The sequence below is a fragment of the Sinocyclocheilus anshuiensis genome, unplaced genomic scaffold (assembly GCF_001515605.1).
Source record: "Sinocyclocheilus anshuiensis isolate Anshui unplaced genomic scaffold, SAMN03320099.WGS_v1.1 scaffold999, whole genome shotgun sequence".
Classification (NCBI taxonomy): Eukaryota; Metazoa; Chordata; class Actinopteri; order Cypriniformes; family Cyprinidae; genus Sinocyclocheilus; species Sinocyclocheilus anshuiensis.
In genome coordinates, this window is record NW_015544197.1 from 918,238 (window position 1) to 939,883 (window position 21,646).

General features: G+C 35.1%; 1 protein-coding gene across 2 annotated transcripts in view; it reads left to right on the top strand.

Annotated features, from left to right (window-relative positions):
• LOC107696776 (lipoma-preferred partner homolog) overlaps positions 1 to 21,646 on the top strand; it is a 222,268-nt gene that overhangs the window by 71,151 nt on the left and 129,471 nt on the right. For both annotated transcript variants that reach the window (XM_016497272.1, XM_016497273.1), the window contains one exon: positions 17,447 to 17,553. In XM_016497272.1, coding sequence (XP_016352758.1) covers positions 17,447 to 17,553 — 107 coding nt within the window. The remainder of the gene's footprint in view (positions 1 to 17,446; positions 17,554 to 21,646) is intronic.

Consider the following 21,646-nt stretch of genomic DNA (forward strand, 5'->3'; position numbering starts at 1 on the left):
ATGTTAAAATCTCAGACAATTAGCGCTTTATCAACAGTAACCAATAGGTCTGAGAGGAAATCTGCAAGTTCTTTTAGGAAATCTGTATACGGCCCTGGTGGTCTTAACACAGTAGCCAGAGCAAGAGATACGATAGATTTCTTTTGCATATCTGAAAGTGTAACATTAAGCAGAAGTATTTCGAATGAGTTAAACCTGTATTCTGTCTTCTGAGTAACATTGAGAATATCACTATATATCTATAGCCAGTATGAAGTTTGTTTTCTACATGACCATGGCATCCTATGATGTGACAAATCTCAAAATTGCCTGTTATGTATATGAGTTTAGAGTCAGCCAACTCAGCGCTCAACAGTTAAACACCTGCATGTCTAATTCACAGTGGATAGTCAGTAAAAACAGGAACTTGTTCACTTGGTTGTTCAAGAAAGCAAAAACCAAACAAAAGAATGAAGGGCGTGTAAACACCTGCTTTACATAGTTTCCAGACCGTGCTGCTTTTTAATGAAAAGTTTGTGTATTTCATCTGTATTGAAATTGAAAGAACAAATGCAGTTTTACATGACAGACAGTCTGAAAAAAGTGACCTCAGAATCTTATTTTCCCATTTTGGGGGGAACCACTAGTTGCTCAACCAGATTGATACACACTTGCACAAGCTCACTTATACACAATAACTCCAGCACACACACTTGTATCTAAAGTCATTTCTGTGTAAGGAAGACCACAGCACTGCACTGCACTGCGAGAAAAATAATATCTGTGCAACTCAGAGAAAAGGTATATCAGCTTTCTTTTTTCAGATGCTGTTTTTAGCAATACTTAGGACCACCTGACAGGGTGAATGCCATTGACAGGGGTCAGTTTGCTTCTCCCCTTCCCACTACCACCACATGGGTTACACTTGGGTGGTTGGACAACAGTAGAAATAGCTATGAAATTAGGCATATTTGTAGTTATAAAAGCCAAGGATTCAATTGAAAATCTTACACATTTGTATCTCAACCAATTACTGAATGTTCATTAATGAATTCTTTTTTCCCCATTTCTATTAGCCAGTCTACAACTTTGCCATAACAGTCACAGGTGACACTCTTTAACTGTTTGGGTCAAATCTGTTGTTGTACAAAGTGTGGTCCAACTAAATCTATCAAAAACTACTTATAAGTAGTATAACGTAAGACTCTTAAAGTGTTAGACATGGGTCCGTAATATAGAACTTTAGAGTTGTGGTGGGTTGCAGTCATCAGCACATGCCTCGGAGTCTGACATTCACTGTGACCCGCTGTGCCTGCTGTTTTTTATATCATTACATTGCACCACGTGGCTGCTCAAGTGTACACGGTCAATTTTTGGTGTCGTGAACCCATAGCAAATGGAGTATTATAAAGTGATAATATAACCAAAAATGAAAATTATGTCACCCTCATGTTGTTCCAAACCTGTATGACCTTGAACGCAAAATAAGTTTTATTTATTTTTTTTTTTGTGAAAAATTTTGGTAACTAGAGCTTTGGTGAACATTTAATTCTATTTATATAGACAAAACCAACCAAACAAACAAACAACGACAACAAATTCTCAAAATAATGTTTTTATTTTTGGGTGAACTATCCCTTTAAGAATTGTTTTTTAATCCATAGGAGCCATAATTTAGTTTAGAAAGCAAATCGCAATTGTCTGGTCTTTGAATAGTCAAGCACACTTCAAAACAAACTTTTGTTTCACAAATAACTCTCAATCTGTTTTTCGGGAAACATATGTTTAATACAAATGAAAAACATTGTTTAGCAGAGAGGGTATGTGTGGATGAGTTCATAAGATGATTTATGTAATGCTCTCTGAGCTGAGCTGTGTTGTGCAAGTATTGTCATATCAGTAAATAATGTATGCCGTTGAATGGTCCAATAAAATGCAAAGTAAAATAGCAATTTTTAATGAAATATAGAGGGTTTGTGTTTGTGCGCTTGCCTCCCCCCCCTTTATACTAAAGTTAAAAAGGGGTTCTCCATATAGAAATCCCATGGAGTTTTAGGTTAGATTATAGTAGGCCTGTAATCCAAAAACTCATTTTGAGAAGTGTAATCCAGACACATGACTGCTGTTTTATGTCTTGTAACTTAATTGTCTCTTTTGATATAAGAGGATTAAACAACCAAATATTTGGGTGGCCAGTTGGAAACTTTACATACAATAAAATTTGCATGATAAACAATTTAGTATGAAAGTTAAAATTATTCAGGGTATTATCAGAGTGTTTTGAATGTGCATCTATTGACATGGTCCCAAATCTCTGAAACACAATTACCTGAAAAACACAAAGAGCAAAAATCTGTTTATTTACTTGACAGCACGTCACTATAACCTTGTTTATTTTCATTGTTTTGGACTAAGGATGCATCAATTAAAAAATTGTATTTAATATTATAAGCTGTTATGGTCGAAAACCAATAAATTGATGATATTAGAATTCTATAATTGTATTAAATTCTAGAATTATATTATTTAGTAAAATATATTAAATGCGTAAATTAAAATAATAATTTAAAATAATAAATTAAATACACGTGAATCTGGGTGCCACTATAAGTAAAAAAAATAGATATAGGTAGGTATGCATAAAACCACAGTACTCCGCACATTATGGTTACTGACAATAAACATGATCACATTAACATTAACATACACAATTTTCTATTCGGAGACCCCCAGTTAATTCAGCAATTTTTGTTGTGCAATGTTTATGAGACATGATTTGCTAGTCTGAAAGAACTGAACCATTAGGCTAATAATATTTTATGATTTTTGGAGAGGGAATATATAATTATTATAAAAATGTAGTTATAATGGAATTTTATACATATAACTGAATGTCAGTTTGACTTTTTTTTAAATGCAATTATATTCAAATTTTAAATGCTATATATACACACTCTAGATTTTATTATTTTACACGGTTGAACAGTAGTGGCAGACTACTGGCATCTTTGCTTGTTATCAGAGGATAAGGGGAGATTATAGCTGTTTACATTAATGTTTACTTTTTATATCAAACTGTGGATCTGATATAAAATTGCAGATTAGAATAAATTCAAATGAGGGACTGCACTTACTAGCAAAAGACCCCCAAGGCTCCCCAGGCACATTGGGTTGTGAGGATCAGATTTGGGCCACCAGGAGCTTTGCATTGAAGAGTTCTTTAATTTTGTCAGTTTTTCCAAACATGATTTAATTGAAGTACAGTGATGAAAATCGAAACAACTGAAGATGTAAACTCATGCAGATTGTAGGTATATTTTTTTTCCTGCTAGACAAGTACATTCCCCTTAAAGGGATCGTTCATCTAAAAATGAAAGTTCTGTCATCGTTTGCTCACCCTCATGTTATTTCAGACCTGTCTATTTTTTTTTTTTGCCTCTAGCTGGAACATAAAAACTTACAGTACAATGGAAGCCAGCGGTAACTGTTTTTCGAGATTTTTCAAAACATCTTTTTAAAGATATTTAAAGATCTGTCCCTTTAAGGGACAATATGTTCCATAATAAAGGGTTTTCCTACTGTTGGAGAGATTTAAACATGAGTCATTGTCACAGAATGTGTTCTTGTGTTCAAAAACAACTAGACAGAGCACAACTGAACGAATATAGTGATTTCTGAAGCCTCTTTTGTAATGTCTATTCAATAATTTACTCATTTGCCACAACTTTAATTTATTATTATTGTCTTAATTTAGGGGCTTTTCTCAGCAAATATTAGTATGCAAATAATTTAGCCAATTAATAATTATGATTAATGGATAAATAAATGGGATTCATTTGATTTATCATAATCATGTCATGAACAGCATGAACAAAACAAACAAACAAAAAAGGTCCTAAAAATAATACAGGCAAACAAAGTAACAAAAAGTCTCACTCTTCATTGTTGCTGTGACTTTCTTGGAAGGTTCAAGTAAACACTTGAGCGTTCTCCAAGAATCCTAATGCGACGGTGTTGATCTCTGCTGTTTCATGCAGCTGCCTTCATCAATCACTTCATATCCATTATACCCTTTATGCACTTCTCTCCACTGAGTGCAGAGAATTATGAACACCACACAGGTCAAAGGTCATTCTCCTCATGCAGGCCACTGGGAGAAAGATTTACGGTTGGACTTATTATAGCTCAAACAATGCTGTGAGTTCTGTCATCACATGGCCGACAGCCATGGCTTGCACATAGCCGATGACCAAATAAGCCGTAATGTGTGGCTGACAGAAAAGGAAAGTGGCAGCCATACACTTCTGTCCTTTATTATGCCACATATGGTTAGGACAGTCAATTCTGAATGATTTAGTAAGGCCTTTGATGTTCGTTGGATTCCCTTACTGTGTATTTATGGCATTATGATGTGGACTGAACTCAAAGACCCAGGAACGCACACATCTAAAGTTCAGTTCATACAGGTATTTAACTAAAGTTTATTTTTGGTTAAAATAAAATTCAAAAAGTTTTGGGAGATATTGCACAAATCTGTATGACTACTTTTATTTTGTGGAACACAAGATATATATTTTTTCTCTGTACAGTGAAAGTCAGTGGGGTCCAGTGTTATTTTGCACCCCACAGGCATTCATTGTATAGACAAAATTATTTAAAATATCTTTTCACAGAAGACAGAAAGTCAGACAGGTTTGGAGCAACATGAGGCTGAGTAAATAGAAAGCATATCAATTTTTTTAATTAATAAAATGAACATAATCTCTGTGATAAGGTCTGGGCTCTGTAAAAATTGCTGTAACAAGATTGCAGGATTCTTTACTCTCCACTCGTTCAGATTTCAAAAAGAATGAAGTTTGTGGTTATGCAGGAGTGACCGTCACCTTGTCCGGATCATATTCTCATCCTCTATTGTAAGCTTAAATATGCTACACACAGTAATAAAGTCATTATTTAACAAGTTGGGAGTGTTATGCTGGCACTGGCAGTGAGGACTAATGAGAAATGGTAATAATAATAATAGACCGAGATTGCTGATTAAATGCTTCTATATATCCAGGCTAATTGGACACTAAAGTAAATAGGCCTACGTGACCGTTGCACTCGCTGCTTGCATTTCTGTTCGACAGAAAGAGTTCAAGAAGAGAACATGCAATGTAATGGCCATTTCTTTTCCATTGCTGCAATGTGGGACTGGAGTTCACCTGAGGGGCACTGCGGATGCGACAGGGAGCTGTTTATGTCCTGACAGCCTTAGTTCACCTCCTCGTTAATTATACTAGAAGGATGAAGGAATGGTCTTTGGCAGGAGGGAAGGAATGATCTGAAAAGTGGGGAGGACTCATTATAAACCTGATCAGCCCATGGCTTAGGTGACGTAAATAAAAAATGCAACCTAAAAACATTAGTTGAATAGTAACTGAGACTTTGTTGGGCATAAATGAAGAGTTTGGTTCCAAAACGCGATAAACGCCATTTAAAAAAAAAATGTAGTTTCCGCCAAAATCAGTATTGTATCTGGTCGGTATTGAAAAGTCCGTTTTTAATTTTACGCAAAATGCCATATCAGCCGAGTTATTCTGTCATGTTTTCTCCCTTTCTTTCCAAACCGCGGGGGGCGGTGGATATTTGTGGTGGTCAACTCGCATGTGATTGTCATGTGCATCTCGTCAGTAATGCCGGTTCTGTGATTAATAGTAAATCTCCATCACATGCTTTCAGATGGAGCGCGACTGTAACAGACTCATTGCAAGTTATCGCAAACCTTGATTGCAGTTGTTGCTGCTAAGGGTGGCCCAACCAGTTATTAGGTTTAGGGGGCAAACACTTTTTCACACAGGGCCATGTAGTTTTGGATTTTGTTTTCCCTTAATAATAAAAACCTTCATTTAAAAACTGCATGTTGTGTTCACTTGTGTTATCTTTGACTAATATTTAAATTTGTTTGATGATCTGAAACATGAAAGTGTGACAAACATGCAAAAAAATAAGAAATCAAAAATAACTTTTATATTGATTCAATGGATTTATTGCATTTGAAAAAAAAAAAAAAGTCTCATGGATTTATTGCATTTTGGGAAAAAATAATAACATTTTATAATAAATCTTTGAAAATCAAAATCTGGATTTGAATTTTTAGTGTTATTATAACCTAAAGATGCTATGTGAAAGTTTGAAACAGAAAATAGTGGTTTTAATCTTGCCACTTTCTTGGTAAAGAAAATACATTTTTACTCAAATTAATCAAAATGGATTTATAGCGTTTTGGAACCAAACTCTTCAAATATATAAGTAGAAAAAGCCTTTTATTAAGAGGTCATATGGATTTTTTTCAAAAGTATGAGTAAAGTCATGAAAACATTCAGTGAATAATAGAAGAACATTTATTTGAAAACTTGCATGGGTGGAATGGACATGATCAACAATATAAGACTAAGTATGTGAGCTATCTGCACGGCCTTTTGTCAAAGTAAGCAGCATATGCTTGTGGTTTCTACGGGAATGTTAAGATTCTCATTTGTGGGTTTCCTGTCAGGTTTCCACAGAGCGACTTATGTGGGGAGTCTGACATAACAGCCGGTAGTCGGTTAGCTGATGGCCAGCCAAATTTGTAGGGAGAGACACAGAAGCAGAACAAAAACATTATGAGAAAATACAATTATGAAAATTCATCTTCAAGTTGTGTGTCAGCAACTTCACAAAGTCGTCCTCTGGTTCTGAAGGAAAGATTCTCAGCGGCTACTCAAAGTCCTCTAGTTTTGGAGGAAAGACTTGCCAGTGTTTTTTCAACACTTTCAAGTGTTTCCATTCATTTCATCACCGACAGATAATCCTGTTTTATGATAATCGTTGGCTAGACAGCATAGTAGACAATATAAAAACAGCACTTTAAGCCACTTACCACCTAGAAACTGTGTAAACGATTTTAACTGAAACATAAGTTGAATTTTGTAGGAGAATTAGATGCACATCCTCTTAGCAGTACTTAAGGGACATGTCACAAACTTTACAGATGCCTTAATACAGTAATCTCTGGGTATGATGGCAATGGGAACTGAGCTCAATAATATGACATATAATTTTCAGTGACAGGCTGACGATTGACCCGCTTTTAAAGATGGAAAATGAACATATGACATGCATCTTAAAGACATGACAGTTTTTAGTCAGCTTAATTCAGACCACTGCTTGAAGTTTCGTGTCTCACTTGAGCCAAGCAAGGACATAAGGAGCCAAATAAGATTGTCACAAATGAAACTGAAGCTGTTTGATTTGCCCTAATTTTTCAGAAACCTCCAATTTGCATGTATTTTAAAAGCAAATACGAAATTCAGCTATGTTTTTTGAAGGCTTACCGGCATAACAGAAATCAATTCTGAAAAATGAAAGCACAGATTAGCCGCAGGAAGTTCAGATGGAGGGATTTGAAAAATATGTGTCAGTTTGCATTAAACAGCAACAGAAAGAGATGGGAGTTTTAGTTAGTACACACAAAAAAACGTAAGGGCAGTTAAATATATAAATAAATGGCCAATAAAATGTGACCAATAATGAATGCTAAATAAATACACAAATTACTTTACAATGAGGTCAGTAAGGATTTTTTTTTCAGTAGTACTTAGTTTTAGCAAGGACACGTTAAACTGAACAAAAAGGGGGGGAAAAAATCTTCACTTCACAGGCATCACTATGAAAACGCTCTTTTATAACCTTCATTTTTAAGAGTGTAACTGAGCCAAAGACGCATCATAGTCTATAACAGTTAAAAACTATTATTATTATTAACCAAATATGATGATCCCTGTATGAACTAAAATATCAAAACAGTTGCACTATATACAGGTATATTAATGTATAAAAACCTGTATATTGTGTAAAAAAAAGTGTGATATTATTTTTCATTATGATTTTAAAATTAAAATCGTAATTATGTAATTTTACTGAAGCCAAAATAAATTAATCAAATATTATCTGAAAAATATTTTTTCATAAAAACAAAATGCTTTATTATTATTATTATTATTATTATTATTATTATTATTATTATTATTATTATTTTAGATATTATTATTATTATTATTATTATTATTATTATTATTATTATTATTATTATTATTATTATTATTATTATTATTATTATTATTATTATTATTATTATTATTATTATTATTATTATTATTATTATTATTATTATTATTATTATTATTATTATTTTAGATAACTAAGATAGAGATAGATAACTCGGTCCAAGTCTAAGATAACTCAGAATTGCTTAGTTTTTACTTTGCACAGCAGATTCTATGTAGATACATGCCCATGGTTTTGAAATCAACATCCAAAGTCTTAAAACTAAGAACATATTATTACAGTACAGTACCACTAGCGCATGTACCCTCCGTACAACTGCACAAACATGCAAGGCCCAATACGAATTCCGAGCAAATCAGAGAATATGTATAAGTAGAAAAAGCCTTTTATTAAGAGGTCATATGGATTTTTTTCAAAAGTATGAGTAAAGTCATGAAAACATTCAGTGAATAATAGAAGAACATTTATTTGAAAACTTGCATGGGTGGAATGGACATGATCAACAATATAAGACTAAGTATGTGAGCTATCTGCACGGCCTTTTGTCAAAGTAAGCAGCATATGCTTGTGGTTTCTACGGGAATGTTAAGATTCTCATTTGTGGGTTTCCTGTCAGGTTTCCACAGAGCGACTTATGTGGGGAGTCTGACATAACAGCCGGTAGTCGGTTAGCTGATGGCCAGCCAAATTTGTAGGGAGAGACACAGAAGCAGAACAAAAACATTATGAGAAAATACAATTATGAAAATTCATCTTCAAGTTGTGTGTCAGCAACTTCACAAAGTCGTCCTCTGGTTCTGAAGGAAAGATTCTCAGCGGCTACTCAAAGTCCTCTAGTTTTGGAGGAAAGACTTGCCAGTGTTTTTTCAACACTTTCAAGTGTTTCCATTCATTTCATCACCGACAGATAATCCTGTTTTATGATAATCGTTGGCTAGACAGCATAGTAGACAATATAAAAACAGCACTTTAAGCCACTTACCACCTAGAAACTGTGTAAACGATTTTAACTGAAACATAAGTTGAATTTTGTAGGAGAATTAGATGCACATCCTCTTAGCAGTACTTAAGGGACATGTCACAAACTTTACAGATGCCTTAATACAGTAATCTCTGGGTATGATGGCAATGGGAACTGAGCTCAATAATATGACATATAATTTTCAGTGACAGGCTGACGATTGACCCGCTTTTAAAGATGGAAAATGAACATATGACATGCATCTTAAAGACATGACAGTTTTTAGTCAGCTTAATTCAGACCACTGCTTGAAGTTTCGTGTCTCACTTGAGCCAAGCAAGGACATAAGGAGCCAAATAAGATTGTCACAAATGAAACTGAAGCTGTTTGATTTGCCCTAATTTTTCAGAAACCTCCAATTTGCATGTATTTTAAAAGCAAATACGAAATTCAGCTATGTTTTTTGAAGGCTTACCGGCATAACAGAAATCAATTCTGAAAAATGAAAGCACAGATTAGCCGCAGGAAGTTCAGATGGAGGGATTTGAAAAATATGTGTCAGTTTGCATTAAACAGCAACAGAAAGAGATGGGAGTTTTAGTTAGTACACACAAAAAAACGTAAGGGCAGTTAAATATATAAATAAATGGCCAATAAAATGTGACCAATAATGAATGCTAAATAAATACACAAATTACTTTACAATGAGGTCAGTAAGGATTTTTTTTTCAGTAGTACTTAGTTTTAGCAAGGACACGTTAAACTGAACAAAAAGGGGGGGAAAAAATCTTCACTTCACAGGCATCACTATGAAAACGCTCTTTTATAACCTTCATTTTTAAGAGTGTAACTGAGCCAAAGACGCATCATAGTCTATAACAGTTAAAAACTATTATTATTATTAACCAAATATGATGATCCCTGTATGAACTAAAATATCAAAACAGTTGCACTATATACAGGTATATTAATGTATAAAAACCTGTATATTGTGTAAAAAAAAGTGTGATATTATTTTTCATTATGATTTTAAAATTAAAATCGTAATTATGTAATTTTACTGAAGCCAAAATAAATTAATCAAATATTATCTGAAAAATATTTTTTCATAAAAACAAAATGCTTTATTATTATTATTATTATTATTATTATTATTATTATTATTATTATTATTATTATTATTATTATTATTATTATTATTATTATTATTATTATTATTATTATTATTATTATTATTATTATTATTATTATTATTATTATTATTATTATTATTATTATTATTATTTTAGATAACTAAGATAGAGATAGATAACTCGGTCCAAGTCTAAGATAACTCAGAATTGCTTAGTTTTTACTTTGCACAGCAGATTCTATGTAGATACATGCCCATGGTTTTGAAATCAACATCCAAAGTCTTAAAACTAAGAACATATTATTACAGTACAGTACCACTAGCGCATGTACCCTCCGTACAACTGCACAAACATGCAAGGCCCAATACGAATTCCGAGCAAATCAGAGAATTTGGCACCCGTTTGGGATGTGTGTCCTTACATGTCCTCACATGAACCAGTAACCCCTCTTTATGTGCCATGTGACCTGCCTGCCTTAAATTACGTAGTCAATTCCCTCCACTTGATACAAACCCCTCATTCTCATCCAGCCTGCATTCCTCTTTTATTTCAGCCAATGGACTGCACTGCTCTCTGCTGATCTCTTTAGCATTTTTGGACTGATGTTTCACTTTTCAAATCCCGTCTTTCCACTTTCACTGAAATCTCCATTTTGCCTGTTGCCCTTTGTACTGAAGCCCCACGGTTCTAGATTGGAACGTCTTTTTGGAACGTGTCCACCTGCAGATTTACAAGATCCATCCCTGCATGTGAATTAAATATAAATGGCAACACTATGAGTTTCCATTTGGCTCTCTAAATCAAAATGATTTTCATTTACAGCCCTACTAGTTTTCATTTAAGTAGTGGAGAAATTATTCATCATGGTGCTTCAAGTGGTCCTTTTTATTGAAGATCACACTGCTGGGATTGTAGATTTTAGGGCATCAACTCTCCATTGTACTTGTTCCATTTTTCCTGCACAATGATTTAATCCCCCTTTTATGTCTCTAAATTTAAAAACTCTCTTTTCCATCCCTCTCGAATTCCTGTCAGATCTCCACAAACCAGCATTGTCGGCTCCTCTATACTTCGAGAAGGACATCTCCAAAAACCTTAAAGTCAGACTTTTCCAGCCAAATGAAGCCATAAATCAGTCCATTGTATATTATAGTTAATTAAGAGCAGGACTGAACCTCAGAGCTACAGCGGATGCTAGAGAGAATTCGGATGGATAATTACAGATAAAATACTGCATTTAGGACGTCTCCGTGCCGTAGCACATTTTGAGAGCTTCTCCACAAAGATAAACCATTGGAAATGTCACTATGGTAATTAGAACACTTTATTCTTCTAGGCCTGTGAGGGATTATAGATTTATGTTGCCCATTGTACTTCATTTGTATTTGAATTTCTTCATTTATTTTATATATATTTTTGTTATTATAGTTAGTTAGTGTTTATTAATATATTAATGCATATATTAAAATTTCTGTTAAATATATATTTATAGTATTTTAGTTTCTTTTAAATACTATTTAATTCTGCCCTGAAGGATTATAATAAAATCAAATAAAACAATAATAATGTCAGCAATATAAGAGGCAAATATGAGTGAAAATTCAACTGTTTATAATTTGTTGATCATCAGCAAGCACATTTTTTTTTGTTAATTTTGTTTGTGGTTTGATTTGTGTCTAGTTTAGGACAGGGTAAAGATGTTAATATACTGGATGGTGTAGCTGTGTGCACACTTTTTTTAACATTTCCCACATGAGTTTCATGCCAGTTATATGACTAAATTGGAGATCCTAGCTGCCAAATGCACCCAGCCATTCATTTTGTTTACTGCGGTGTGTTTAAATGCCGGTGCAAAGATGCTTCTGCTTGAACTTCTGCTGTAAATAAAATTCATTGGGGAATTTGGAGTGCAGACAAAAATGTCAGTGCCTCTAAATATGTACCAAATAAACATGCAACGTGCTGCACAGATTACAAAAGTGTAATTCCACGGAAAGCTCTTCCAGTTTTATGACTGTCAGTGTGGAGATTTTCATCTCATAAACAATACGAGTATAGATGTTCTTTTGAAATGGTATCTTTGTCAGTTGCTATTGTGCCAGTATCAATACCTGATGGACAGAGGTTGCACAGAGTTCAAACAGAGATTTGTATATTGCTAAATTAATTTCCTCTTGTCCACTTTCAGCCTCAAATCATTTCTGTGCATTTAGGAATACAATGAAACCTGTTGAGTAGAGGTCGACCTATAGTGGATTTTGCCGATACCGATAGCTAGGTTGGACCACACTGGCCGATACCGATTAATTAACCGATAGTTTGAGCAAACGGAAAGAGAAAGCGCGACCTATATTATAGCTCTATAAATGAAGCACACAGACTTTATTAGAGCCACAGAAAGACAAACGTTTCGATGAAAATGCACAATACACAATTCATTATGTACATTAACAATGATTCGGGACTAATATAATGTAATTTAATGGAAAACTATGTGAATGGCGCTCTGTGGCGCGGCAGGATTTTCTGTCGGCTGCATTTAAATCCGCGTCTGAAGTTTCCCGCTCTCAAGTTCCAGCAATCAACTATCGGTGCCGATTAATCGGCAAAACCAATACATCGGTCGACCTCTACTGTTGAGTATACGGAATGACACGATTATAGTCATCATTCTACTATATGGATTATAGTTATTATATTACAACTTTAGTTATAGTTTTCAAACTTTTCAGGCTGTGGAGCTTTGATCAAATAAAAACTTCAATGTTTCAACATTCTCTTTGGAAGGGTTTTCAACCTGGGGTCTGGGGACTTCTAAAGGGGCTGATTTTTAGTAAGGGTTTATTTATTTATTATTTATGTTTCCGTTCTAAATTATCTTTACAAATTTATCTTTCCACATAGTTTTCCCTTACGGCTGTCACCTTTATCTTGCTCATTGGGTGTTGTAAGCTAGTTTTCTTAGTAAAACTGCTTTTTGAACTATACTTATTCTGAAAATCGCTATTGCAATGCATTTGAATTTAATTGAATATGTTTCTCTTAAGCTTTATACATAATAAAATATACAATGCTGACTTGAAGTAAATATTTTTCAGGTAACTTTTAAATAATTTGTTTTGGATTTAGTACAATGACAGTAAAATACAGTACAGTTTTGGAAACAACATGTTGTCTATATAAAATTAATCTTAATATATTTTATATGAATATTATGTTTATATGCTGTAAATATACATTTTCCTTAAATGGGTACATGGAATATTACATAAAAATGTATAACTGCCTTTATATTTTAAGACAGGAGTCCCTCGCAGGTGGATATCATATTTGAGGATTCTTGGAATTGATACGTTTGAAAACTACTGTGATTTTCTTCAGCATTTTCAGACATAAAAACATCTAAAAACAATAAAGTAAACAACAACAACAACAAAACATTTTAAGTTGTAATATTACAATTACAATATTACGTACACTGCACTGCCAATAGAAAAAGCATTGGCATATCCAGTATATAAGTACATGTTCACAGTGCAAATAGGAATAATGCTCTGTAACTATTTTGTTGCCTAGTGCAAAATTTTGTCACATGTGCAAGCATCTACTCACAATCTAAGTTAAATATGTAGATTTTTCAGTCCAATGTAAACTCATTAATTTTGCATATATTCTGCAATTTGATCTTCAAACTACTCTGTCTGGAAGCAATTAGAACTGCTTATGTTAGATACCATAAAATTGAGTCAGTGGCAAGGCACTCTTTAAGTTTACAGAATAATCTTGACTTCTTTTTCAATCACCACCCTTTTCAGTGCAGAGAATAAAATTGTGGTGCAGGCAGTGTTAAGAAACAAGCATTTACTGTGTATGCAAACACATAATACATCTGCATAAGCACATGATTGGATTGGAATAAAACCCTTTTTTACGGATCACATCTGAGAAATGCACACATAATCATCCCGTTACAGGAAGTGTATTTCATCTCTGCTCTTATGCTCCGCTGGCTTCATTTAGAGCTTGTTTTTCTTTTTCCTTTTTTTTTTTTTAACTCAACCCTTAACAACATTCATGTTCCTGATTACCAATTATACCTCTCATGGTCCTTTCAAATAACTTTAATTACTGATTAGAATTCGGCTCTCACAAAGCCGGTACTTGAGTGTAATTGCTCAATAAAGAGTTGAGTGGAAATGTGTGGTAATAAGTAGGTGGTCTTGCTGCTTGTCTCATTAGCGAGTAAGCACTGCCTTCGCTTCCCGGTCCGCATAAATGGAGCCTCTCTCATTCATGGCACAGGGCCCCCCTGGTCTCTCTATAGCAGAACCAGCAACCAGATAACATGTCCCAAACTCGCTGACCTCACACCGCAGACACCTCACTGATCAAATATATAATATCCGTACTTGTTCTCGTAACACTGTGTGACAAAGCAGAGACCTATTTAGCATTAGGTGTGAGCGAATGAAGCCTCATAGTTGTCAGGCACAAGTTGGCCGTTATGTGATGTTACATGTTCTGTTGACCTGATGGGAGGCCCTGCAAGTGTTACTGTTTGTTCTCATGTGCATTTTTGAGAGGAAAATAACAGGTTATAACTCTGCTTAACTGCCTTGCTGTGACTGCTCATATAGACAATTGCCTACTATAATATAGTAAAAAACAGTAATATTGTGAAATATTATTACAAATTAAAATAATTTTTATATTTTAAAATTATAATTCCTGTGATGGCAAAATTGAATTTTCAGCAGAAATTTGTCCAGGCTTCTGTGTCACACGATCCTTCAGAAATCATTCTAATATGCTGATTTGCTCAAGTAACATTTCTATTATTAACAATGTTGAAAACAGTTGTGATGCTTAATATTTTTGTGGAAACCATTATAGTTATTTTTAGTATTCTCATTCTCTCATCCATCTTTTTTTCCACTGAGCATGTCACAGTGCATTGTGGGATTGACTTCTCTGTGAAAGATATTGTATTGCTGCCTTTGAAGGTGTCTAAAACAATGAATTAGTTTAGCTTTTATGTCAACCTTTGCATTGGGAGTGCAGCTAAGAGAGGCCACTTGTGTGGGCAGCTCACTAGGTTTTGGAACAGAGCTATTAATTAAAGGCACAATATGTAATTTTTCACCGCTAGAGGGAGCGTATTCAAAATAAACAAATAGACAAAGGAGTAGTTTGATGACGCTGTGACTGAGTGTGGAATCATGGGAGTTGTCGTCCTCATCCCCACAGCCACTGTTTTATCATACTAGATACGTTTGAAAGTTCTGTTATAATGCTGCTATGTGCGGTCGTCACTGGTCTATTAAAACGCATAACATATTAAAGCGTCTTTGGTGTTTCCATGTTTTCTACAAAACAAAACCGGAAATCGAGGGTGTATGACGTCATTGGCAGGCGACACAATGACACTATGGACACGGTCTGTGTCACTAGTTAAAATTGCTTATTTCTCTGGATTTAAACATTCTTCGAAACATTTGGAATAATGTAAGTACACAAGTCAGCAAAATATATAACACTGTTCTAGTGGTTTTTGGATATTTTAATTCAAATATCTTACATATTGTTCCTTTAATTAATATTATTAATGAATATTATCGGGTCATCTCTATGATATTTGCTTTTTGAGTGAAAATGCATTTACTGTTAGTTGTTGTTCAGAGGTTATACTGCTGTCAATCTAACTAGTCATTATTTAATTAGTAAATTACTGTATATTTATTGAACCTTCATGCATATAATTTTCTAAAAAAATCATATGCTTTCATTTTACTCAAATGGAAAATAGTTACGTTTTCTCATCTGGTTGGTAATATCTGGTACTGCCTTGATGTTTGTTCTCAGCCATGTTTAGTTAAAGACTAACTTCTCTTTCAGTTTTCTCTAGTTCGAGGCACTGCATGAGTGGTACTGCACACCCCCCTCTCTTGGTCTCTCTTTGCCCTGTTATCCCAGGCCTCCTTAATAAATCATGCCATCTTTGAAACATTTACATCTCTCATGTTGCCCTGAATTGAGAAATCAAAACATCATTGGATGTCAGAGAGACATAAGATATTAAGGAACTTAAGATATTAATTTTGTGTCAACTTGCAACTTACAAGTGACTTTAGGATGTAAGCTAAGGCAGAGAAAAGTAGAAATAGAGACCATAGGAGGAGGAGAAAGGGGGATGTAGGACACTTTTGCTTTTTTATTTTTTGGAATGCACAAGATGCCATGGTTGGAGTGCTTATGAGTTTTCACAGAGGTCACGAGGTTATTACATAAACTGTTCATGTAAAGTGCTCTTGTGCCTTTGGGGAATGTTTGATGCCATGTTCACAGAAATATTACACTGTACAAAAAATTGAGCATGTGATATTTTTCTGTCTGCATTCACATTTCAGGATTATAGACATTTCAAGACCATATAATTAATTTGGTCAGTAGACTCAGGGAAACGACATTTATGACATCAATTAGAACCAAAAGACAGATAAAAACTTAAAATAAGATTGGGAAAAAATAGATCAAAAGTATCTTCAAAGGCTCGTGATACAGCAGTGAATTCCCACTGCCTCCCCTAAAAGGTTGTAATTTGAAAAGCTCATGTCTGGATTGGTACTTAGACGGTCAAATGATTCAGTCCTAAATTGGACGCCGAGCGCAGCCAAATCAGAATATAATTTAGCAAGCAAATCTTGATCCGGCCTGAAACATGCAGTGGAACCCAATCCCTGGATTAGCTGTGGACTTTACAACTCAGCGATTGGCTTGTTGCCACACACTTGGCTGGACAAATATCCCATCTCACTTGTTCTGAGCACAGTACTTAGATTTTCAATTTGTACAAACACCTACTTTCTACAGCTTAGACCATCTTAGTTAACCAAATGGCTGCTGTTAAATGTGTTAATCTATCAGGGACAATATGGTAAGAGTGTGTAAGCCTTCCTCCTTTCAATTTCTACACACACTAACAATTTTACATACTTACACGGTATTTTGTAAGGAGACTGTAGATATAAAAAATGTCTTTAATCATCTTGTTATGTCAAAGTAATATATCCCGTAAAGCTTTGAATCTGCCATTCTTTGTGACATCTAGGTGTGTCAGATTTATGTCAGCTTGATCTATCAGATTTTACAAAGTTTTCCACCCTCTCTGACCTGTTGTGAATTGATTCATCCCTGAGGAAGAGAGTTTATCATATTGACTCATGGGGTGTCTTGCCTTTAAATGTGTTTTTTGTTGTGTCTGATTTTTATTTATTTTTTTATACAGAAGACTATCCCCCACCTCCTCCACCTGTCATTGACACCAGCAGACTCCCGTCTCCATCCAGCTTCCCACCTCCCCCGCCAATGGATGAGGCCTCCCTCGGCTTTCAGGTGAGATTTGCTAAACCGCTTATCACAATATACTGTATGGTATGACCCTCCAGTGGGGCCCAAAAGTCCATTTTGTGAAAATGTTCATTACATTGACATATTATATTACAAATGACATATTAAATTAACAGCACAAATAAAAATTTGAATAAAAAAGTATTTTTCATAGTAATAGCATTTAGTATTTGATATGTACTTAATAGTCAGTAGTCAGTCATGCCCATTTTTTGTGGCTGTTTACTAGGTGTGTGTCCTAGTTGTTTATATATCTCTCTTTAGTTCATTTGGCACTGGTTTAGAAATGAGTGAGGGCACAGGGAAGGCTGACACCTATTGGTTCACCACAGTCATTTTCCCCCTAAGGGAGTCTGTCCTCCCTAAGAAACAAACAGTGATTGTCCATCCATTAAACTACAGCCTCAAAACTGTTTCTGAGTAATATTCATTGTAATTACACATTTTTATTTTTATTTAACACATTCAATACATACTGTCTATATTTCTATACCCAGTGAATTCCCAGGGAATGCATGGACAGATAATAATGTGTAAAAAAAAACTAATGTGAATAGTTTAGATTTTACATCATTGTTTTTACTTCGGTCTGCTGATAATGTGTCTGTGTAGTTGCAATTTGACTGGGTTTGCTGCAAGACAGGATCCAGTCACTGATGAGCGACGACGAGACGCCACTGTTTTTTTGTGAGATACATGTACAGTCTTCATCAGGGGTACAGACGTTTTTTTTTTGTTTTTTTTTTAAAATAAGGCTGCTTTATCTGCCGCTCAGAATTTGACTATACAGGCATGTTCTCTGCTCTATTAAAACCCTCAACTGGATCTCTTTCCCACGAACGCTGCTGTGCAAGGGAGGAAGCCTGTCCGGAGGGAATCAGCGCGTTTGTTGATCTAGCTCTATGGAGTCAGTGGAGTCAGACGGTGTTATCGGCAGATAATTAGGCTAGTACAGAAAAGACATCAGACTGTAGCGGCGAGATCTTGATTCCTCTGTAGAAATGAATGGCATTTTGGAGTTAGTTTAACCGGCTTTACATCTCAGACGAGAGGAGATCAGTGACAGGAGATGGGTTGTGACATAGAAAAGAATCCACGGCAAAGCACATTTTGTTGTGCTCATCACACCATTCCCCTGAAGACCTTTAGCTCTTGATTCTGATAACAGTACTAAGTCTTCACGTGTTGTGGGTACTTTACCGAAAACGAGCGGCAATACGCTCGACCCGCATCTTTCCCCAATTCCAGTTTTCTACATCTTTCATGAATGAAAAAGGGGATGTTGAATTATTTCTGCTCCTAAGCAGAACTAACAAGAGGAAGAGGCCGGAGTTGGCGCGGTGAACATGAATAATCAAATGATACTTGGCCTAAATTCTTTTGTTTCCCGTAACAGAACACGTAGCAACACATGCAGTCTTTATTTAACTTCACTTATCTGTCTCTGTGGTTTTTCATTAAACTCAGCACTTAAATCAGCTTCCTCTCTTCAAACGGTGCTTACCAGAATGCAAAAGGATGGCTTACATAACCGATGGAAGTGCTTCATTAGATTGCTATGCCTTTTCTTTTTATAACACTATGTTCTGCTATTGAACTGACTGACCAGTTCTCCTAATGGAATTAAGACATTTCACCTAAAATGGCTCACAAAATAGGGGCTAAAGGGAAAATGCATACATACTTGTGTAAGTGTGTATTTTCCAAAGGCTTTATGTGTTATTACAGTATTTTATTTCTGTAAACTCTTGTTGATCTTTTTGTGGTGTGTGCATGACTCAATCTTGGTTGCTATAGGAACATGGCTAAAAAAATAAAAAGTCTTGAACCTTTTATAAATTGCAGCACATAGTATAATTAATAATGAAACAATACAGGGAATTGCACTGTGGATATAGCCTTAGAATTTGCTTTTGATCACATAATCATATGGAACTAACTTTGTATTTATTTCCCTTATTTACATAAACTGTTCTAAAACAGATCTAAATCAATTCATGAGTCATTTACGCAACTTTTGCATGTAGTTTGTCAATGCAATCTTTTTTAAACATGCTCTACATGTGCTGAAATACTACTACAGTATGTGTATTTACATTAAACCCCTGCCATATTTTTTTTGGCACAAACAAGCCTCCTTTTTATGTAAACTAAGCTTATTATAGCTTGTGCATCTTCAGAAATCACCATATTTGCCTGCCACAGTTAATGTTGCGCTATTACTGTAAGTTAATTTAAGAGATGTTTATGTACATTTTCTGACGATCATGGCAGCAGTTATTCCTCAAATTTACATTTGACAGATGCTTTTGTCCAAATTGTCATAGACTGCATTTAATCAGTTCATGCAATCCCTGGGAACTGAACCCATGACCTTGTCATTGTCAGCGCTATGTTTGGGATATGGACAGGCTATCATCTGATCAAAATGATGGAGAAGAGCATTATAACTTGGCTTGTTTCCAGACTTTGAAGACTCAATTCAGGTTCTTGTATCTGCTGTACAGTCCTAGTCAAGTATGTGAGATCGCAACCTAGAGTTAGGAACGAAGCCGGAAGATGGGGAATTGCACTATGCAAATAGCATTCAGCATTGTAACCGTGTTTGTGCCCGTTACATGTTTTGCATAATTAATTTAGTGAATCTGTCGCTGAACAACACAAACAGCAGGTGCAAATAAACCGCACAATCAGCAGGCGCAATTCATTCTTAATTAATCCCCCCACCGCTTTAAGTTCAAGTTTAAGTTCACCTTAGTTCAGGACCTTAGCATTAATGATGCAAACCTCTGTTTGCCCTTTTCTCGATTGTTCGAGAAGCTTTTTAGGGCATGTTCTGCTCCAAAATAGAGGCATGTTAGGGTTGTAATAGGTTGTGACAGGTAATCCAAGCAGATCACATTATATCAAGACTCAGTCACTGATCCTGGCCTAAGAGCTCTCCTCTCCTCTCCTCTCCTCTCCTCTCCTCTCCTCATCTGAAAGACGAGGGCAGACTAAAGCAGACCAAAAAATATAGAGCCAATCAGTGCAGAACAATATTATTTAGGATTTAGCTTCACAAACAAACAAATAAATAAATAAGTAATTGTTACCTGAGCACCAAACTGGCATTTTAGAATGCTTTCTGAAAGATCACGTGACACTGAAGACTGGAGTAATACACAAACAAAAACTATTCACAAAGCTACGTATGTCAATGCACATAAAGGATTTTTATTTATCTAATGTCATGTAAAGATGAGGGAAAAGAAAGAAGAAGCCACAGAGGACAAGAAGATATATCAGTGTCCTTCAGCCGTGAGGGGAGAAGGTTGTGCCCCCTTTGATGAGGAGCGAGAATGCTGTCAAAGTCTGCCCCTCACACCTTTTTTTAGTCACGTGGCTGCCATTCCTCAAATGCCTTTGATAGTTTTGTTCTTTGCTTCCTCTCCGACATAAAGGACAGGAGTTGGTGATTGCAGATGTATTGCTCATCCAAGACTTAGACTTTAGAGTCACTTGTCAAACATACAGTTTTTGCTTAAGAATAGTTAGGAAGACCTTAGTTTGCCTTACAATATTTTGTATTACAAATTATTTTCATTAATTTGCCAATTTACTAGTTCTCTAATTCTCTAGTATAGAGCAGTCCCAATATTTAGATTAAGTGAGGTGGGATATTTATTTATGGATGTGTCGTGCTACCTCAGTGTAATCATCTTATAAAGAAACCTGCAAATGTGAATAGAACTTTGTAAGAGTGAAGCTTTGTTATTGTCAGTTTGGGAGACAGTGAAACTTTTAAATAGAGTGAAAACAGATAAAGCGGACAGCGTGAGAGGGAGAGAGAGCTGAAGGGTGATTCAATTAATATGAGATGAGCTGTCTCACCAACAAAGCATTATTTGTTTGTTGTTTATTCTTTCACATCACTGAGATTTTCTCCTAAAGACGTTCTCCCAGACAATCGTGTCTTGTTGTTACAGTAATTCACTTTCAGCCAATTGTCTGAGGCCACGATTAATTTGAATGAACATGTAAAAGACAAAGCACAAAGACAAAAAAAGATCACTAATTGCTCTAATGCTCAAGGTGT